At 52.6% G+C, this 6347-nt stretch overlaps 1 protein-coding gene across 1 annotated transcript; it reads right to left on the bottom strand.

Moving 5' to 3' along the window:
• Positions 1-737: 737 nt before the first annotated feature.
• On the bottom strand, positions 738-6092 carry LOC311112772 (ataxin-1-like). Its single transcript, XM_084155912.1, has 6 exons — positions 5893-6092; positions 5020-5508; positions 3562-3858; positions 2237-3391; positions 1692-1992; positions 738-1361 (listed from the first exon to the last, which is right to left on the bottom strand). The coding sequence occupies exons 1-6, from the start codon at positions 5962-5964 to the stop codon at positions 850-852; spliced, it is 2826 nt and encodes a 941-aa protein (XP_084012038.1). The 5' UTR covers positions 5965-6092; the 3' UTR covers positions 738-849.
• Between the last annotated feature and the right edge of the window lie 255 nt (positions 6093-6347).

The following is a 6347-nucleotide window of genomic DNA, read 5'->3' on the forward strand; positions in this document are numbered from 1 at the left end:
CCTTGATGATAAACAGTTTTATGATAATCAGATACACACACGCACACACCACACCATTCCTGAGTTCTGTAAAATACTTTATTTTGGCTATAAGAAAAATGATAAATAATATAATTTTCAACTGAAAGAAAAAAAAGAAATACCTGTGACAATTCAGTCTAAATAAAGACGTGTACACATGAGTGGGTAGTGAGGCCAGGTAGTTACAGAATGTAGAGAAATGTCAATATGCATGTCCACAGGTTCATCTACTGCTGGACCTATGGCACTGGTCCATAGTCACTGATGATCTTGACTCTAGCTTTTTCACTTGATAATACCATGATTACTCTGGAGAGAGACTGGCCTCCCAGGCAGTGGGCCACTAACGGTTTTCTGGTTAGAGACTGGCCTCCCAGGCAGTGGGCCACTAACGGTTTTCTGGTTAGAGACTGGCCTCCCAGGCAGTGGGCCACTAACTGTTTTCTGGAGAGAGACTGGCCTCCCAGGCAGTGGGCCACTAACTGTTTTCTGGAGAGAGACTGGCCTCCCAGGCAGTGGGCCACTAACTGTTTTCTGGAGAGAGACTGGCCTCCCAGGCAGTGGGCCACTAACTGTTTTCTGGTTAGAGACTGACCTCCCAGGCAGTAGGCCACTAACTGTTTTCTGGAGCGAGACTGGCCTCCCAGGCAGTAGGCCACACACAGAGACACCTATGTTCCTTCCATAGAAATAGAATCATAATACATGTATGTAAATACGATGTAAACTAATCCTTTACATTAATCTGGATAAATAGAGAACAGGACTAACAACGTTACAAACATATAAAAAAATGTTCCCTCCTTCCCGTATAACACTCCAGCTCTTTCAACGACTAACATTTGACCTGCCCTCGATGGAGAGTTTGACTTGCTGAGTTATAAAAGAGGGTTTGGGCAGAGTCAAAGGGGGTTCCTCGTCCGCCCTCTCTGTCTGATCTCTCTCTGGAGCAGACCACCTCCTCTTACGACCCGAGGGTTTTTCTTTGTCTGCCTCACCACCTTCTGTCTTGAGGGGCGGAGGAGGGGGCATGTGGCTATTCTGTTCTCTCTCTCTCATCTCTCTATTTTCTCCATCTCTCATCTCTCCGTTCCCTGAGACAGCCTGCAGGTCTGAGGTGCCCCTGGGTCCAACTCCAGCTCCGTAGACCCCTGGTCCAGATCCAGATCCAGTTCTTAGTCCAGATCCTGTCACCTGGTCCAGACAGCGGGGGACGCCCCTGTCCTCCTTATTCAACCTGTCTGTTTTGGCCACCTGCACCAGGAAGACACTGTTGCTGCCTGCAGCATTCATACTGTTCCTAAAGTCCTTGTCCATGCTCTGACTGTCTGTCTGACTGTCTGTCTGACTGTCTCTCTGACTGTCTCTCTGACTGTCTGTCTGACTGTCTGTCTGACTGTCTCTCTGACTGTCTGTCTGACTGTCTCTCTGACTGTCTGTCTGACTGTCTGTCTGACTGTCTGTCTGACTGTCTGCCTGACTGTCTCTCTGACTGTCTCTCTGACTGTCTGTCTGACTGTCTCTCTGACTGTCTGTCTGACTGTCTCTCTGACTGTCTCTCTGACTGTCTGTCTGACTGTCTCTCTGACTGTTGTTGCTCTGATTATTACCCTGACTATTACTCCGACTATTTATCGGACTGTTGATTTGATCAATACTCTGACCATTACTCTGACCATTACTTTGAATATTCCCCTGACTGTTCCCCTGGTGGTTAGACCCCTGTGTGATGTCCCCAGTATTGTGGCTGTACCTCAGCTTAACCTCGTGACCCTGGCAGCTGTTGTTCCTCCCAGACACAGCGCCGCCACCACTCCTCAGGCTCCTGAGGGTCAGGGAGACACACACGTCCCCAACACACAGCTTGGCACAGCTCAGCTCCAGCAGCTGAGTGGTCCGGTCTGGGCAGCAGGAAGACCAGCCCTGGCCGAACACAAAGAATGGGTACTCCAGCAGCACCTCCACACACACCTGCAGAGGAATACAACACGCAAAGGATACACAATAAACTGTTATTGGCATAAACATTGACATTAGGATGGGTTATGGTAGCCTGGTCTCAGATCTGTTTGTGCTCTTTTCAACACCACTGCTGTCATTGTCAAGCCAAACATGCTTGGCATGAGAATGAGTGACAAGGAGTTGGCAGGATAGTACAAACAGACTGGCACTGAGGCTAGGGGATGGGAGACAACAACAAGCTTAGCTAGCTTACCTGTGCTTTGAGTTCCCCGACACCGAACTGTATGACGACGGCGTTGGGTGTCTGGCCTGTGTCGATGCGTTCCACGGTACTGGAGTCAATCTTCAGCTCACTGCTGATCTCAGCACTCTGGATAAAGTCCTCTGTCTTCAGGTCCTCCACGCGCTTCAGCTCCCCGTCCGCCAGCTGGATGATGGAGCCACGCATGAAGAACGGAGGGAGCGTGGCTGGAGAGGAGGAGGGAGAGAGGGAAGCCTGGACAGGGGCTGGAGCTGGGGCTGGGGCAGGGGAGGGGGACGCCAACACAGTAGCGGCTGTGTTAGATGGGATTTGGATGTGTTGGATGGGTAGTACTTGGGCCTGGAGTACAGCAGGGGACTGGTGGTGGCCGTCCGACCTCAGCATCTCACACTTGGACTGGGCCGCGGTGAGGTAGGCGGGGTGGGGGAGAGATGAGGCAGCTGGAGCCAGCTGAGAGGCGGTGGTGCTGGCAGTGGTGGTGGCCGTCCTGGCGGTCACCGAGCGGGGAGCCTCAAGGTCCGTAGTGGTGGTAGTAACTCCACCCACTCCGCTAACGGGTATCAGGAGAGACTGGAGGGACTGGCCGTCTGGGATGACCAGGTGCTGCGGCAGGGTGGCATAGCTGATGCCGTGCTGGTTATCTGCGCTGGCGATGTAGCCGATGATTGGTGCCTGGGTGGTGGAGTACAGGCTGTGTACAGGCTCGTCAGAGTGGTGGGTGGTCTGGATAACCGTGTGAGGGGCAGAAGAGACCTTCAGAACCTCAGAGGAGTTGAGGGAAGTGAAAGAGGAGGTTCTGGAGACAGGTTTCCCTAGACAGATGCCTCCTCCCTCACTGTGTATTAGTGATGGGTGGACCTGGACCTTGTCCTGCTCAGTACCACTGGTAGGGTGAGGGTGAGGGTGAGGGTGAGGGTGAGGGTGAGGGTGAGGGTGAGGGTGGGGGTGGGCGTTTGCTACCAGCACCAGTGAGGTTTGTAGTCCTGTGGAATCCTGGTTAGTGTAGTCTGCGGGAATGAGGATGTGTCGAGCTTCGTATCCATGGTGAACCTGCTGATTGTTCTGGTGAGAGTAGGAGACTCCTTTGATGCCAGCACAGCTCTGTTTACCGAAACTCCTCTCCAGTTCTCCATTTAGCTGCACCACCTTCAAATCAAATCAACCTTTATTTGTCATATGCACAGGATACAGCGTAGTCTACACTGTACAATGACATGCTTACTCACACGCTCTCCTCGCAAACAGTTCAACATGAAAAATGTATTCAATACAAAATGTTTTTTTTTTACATCAAATATGGAAAAATATACAAATACCTTGGTGTGTCCGCCCTCAGCTTTCTTGACCCCTGACCCATCCGCATACTGAACCAGCACCTGGGAGGGGGCGAGGGTGAGGGTGTGGGTGTGGGGGAGGAGGCTCACCCCAGTGTGGGTGTGGAGCTGGAGAGGCTGGAGGTGGCCCTGGGGAGGGGAGGTGACGGTCAGAGGGGTGCTGCTGTCCAGCTGGATGTACTGGTGGGTTCCGGTGAAGTGGGTGGAGGTGGGCAGTGAGACGGACACAGCCAGGTCAGACGGCAGCCCTATCTGGAGCTGCTGCTGCTGGTCACCAACCTTAACATAACATAGTACTTCATTAAATTTGTTTGCACCAACCAATACATAAAAAAACACGACGAAATACACAAATACCAGTGTTTTGGGAAGCTACTCTGAAAATATAGTTTACCAAGCTAACAGTTACTTCACTCTGGAAGAAGTTAAGCTACACTAAAGCTACCATTAAGAAAAATATAGTTTACTGAACCTAAAGTTACCTTGAAAAAGTAGTTCACCACATTCAAACTACTTAATGATACATTATCATATCGAAATCTGAAATGTCATAGACTACAAATTGCAAAAACAGATCACAACTTAGCCTATAAAACACAAAAACAATGGGGTTTTTTCTCCCCAATTTCAATCTTGTCTCATTTTTTTGGGGGGGGTCATTTAGCAGATGCTCTTATCCAGTGCAACTTACAGTTAGTGAGTGCATACATTATTATAATTTTTTTCATACTGGCCCCCCCTGGGAATCGAACCCACAACCCTGGTGTTGCAAACGCCATGCTCTACCAACTGAGCTACATCCCTGCCGGCCATTCCCTCCCCTACCCTGGGCCAATTGTGCGCCACCCCATGGATCTCCCGGTCGCGGCCGGCTACGACAGAGCCTGGATTCGAACCAGGATCTCTAGTGGCACAGCTAGCACTGTGATGCAGTGCCTTAGACCACTGTGCCACTCGGGAGGGCCATCGCTGCAACTCCCCAACGGGCGAGGCGAAGGTGGAGTCACGCGTCCTCCGAAACATGACCCGCCTAACCGCTGGGCCAATTGTGCGCTATCCTATGGGACTCCCGGCCACGGCTGGTTGTGGCACAGCCCGGGAATGAACCCGGGTCTGTAGTAACGCCTCTAGCACTGCGATGCAGTGCCTTAGACCGATGCGCCAATGTTTTAAGTGAGAATTAGGCAGGTCTGATACAAAAAAAAGAAATTATTGTCACCCTAATGTTCTTTTCTTTTTGCCCCAAAAAATTGTGTGACGTTCCAGTAGTCAGCTACACCGCTACGTGGCAAAAAAGTTATTAACTACTGAAAACACTACAAACATTTGAATTTAGTCCAACTGCCACCAAGCTACTGCAAAATGTAGTTAACATACTAGTTGAACTCCATGTAGTTCACTACTCCCCAACACTGATACACACGCAATAGACACACACACCTTGGTGGCCTGGGAGATGAGGGCGGTGGTGTAGCAGTGGCCGTCCAGATGGTGGCGCTGTTGCCCTGTGGAGGTAGCTACACCGGCGGCAGTGGACGGGATGATCTGAGAGGAGATGTAGCCAGTGTACGGCCCTGAGCTAATGAACTGGATGTTAGGGGCCAGCTGGACGTATTGGCTGAGCCCCACCCCAGTGGGGTAGACAGTGGAGAGGGAGGACAGGGGGATCGTAGACAGAGAGGTAGCAGAGGGAGAGGGGGAGGAAGAGGAGGACGAGGAGACATGAAACCTGGGGCTGGGAGTTTCCGTGGATCTGCAGCGTTCGCTGGCTACACTGGCCAGCCGGGCCAGGTTCTCTGTGTGTAGGGTAGTGTCTGCTACCACCACAGGCCTCTGCTCCAGAGCCAGGGTCTCAGCTGCTGCTGCTGCCACCACAGGCCTCTGCTCCAGAGCCAGGATCTCAGCTGCTGCTGCTACCACCACAGGCCTCTGCTCCAGAGCCAGGGTCTCAGCTGCTGCTGCTGCCACCACAGGCCTCTGCTCCAGAGCCAGGGTCTCAGCTGCTGCTGCTGCCACCACAGGCCTCTGCTCCAGAGCCAGGGTCTCAGCTGCTGCTGCTGCCACCACAGGCCTCTGCTCCAGAGCCAGGGTCTCAGCTGCTGCTGCTGCCACCACAGGCCTCTGCTCCAGAGCCAGGGTCTCAGCTGCTGCTGCTGCCACCACAGGCCTCTGCTCCAGAGCCAGGGTCTCAGCTGCTGCTGCTGCCACCACAGGCCTCTGCTCCAGAGCCAGGATCTCAGCTGCTGCTGCTGCCACCACAGGCCTCTGCTCCAGAGCCAGGGTCTCAGCTGCTGCTGCTGCCACCACAGGCCTCTGCTCCAGAGCCAGGATCTCACGCTTCTTTGGAGGTAGACAGCCATGGCTCCTCTCCTGGTTGGATTTCATGGTTGGTTTTCCCTCTTTGTTTGTCGCTGCAGTAGATTTTGTGAATCTCTCTCTCTCTCTCGCTCTCTCTCTGTCTCTCTCTCAGGTCTCTCTCTGAGGTCTCTCTCTGAGGTCTCTCTCTGAGGTCTCTCTCTGAGGTCTCTCTCTGAGGTCTCTCTCTGAGGTCTCTCTCTGAGGTCTCTCTCAGGTCTTCACTTTGTGACTGTGTGTCCTGGACTCAGCAGTCTAGAGAGGGCAGAGTGACGCCCACCAGGCGACAGAGAGGACGGCTCCATGGACTTCATAAGGAATCATCTCTGACTGACCGACCACTGGCCTCCACAACGTCCGTCAGCTGCAAATCTGGAGACAGAGGAAGACACACAATTGTTATGTTCTAGCAT

This window comes from Coregonus lavaretus (genome assembly GCF_964263955.1).
Source record: "Coregonus lavaretus genome assembly, chromosome: 3".
Taxonomy (NCBI): Eukaryota; Metazoa; Chordata; class Actinopteri; order Salmoniformes; family Salmonidae; genus Coregonus; species Coregonus lavaretus.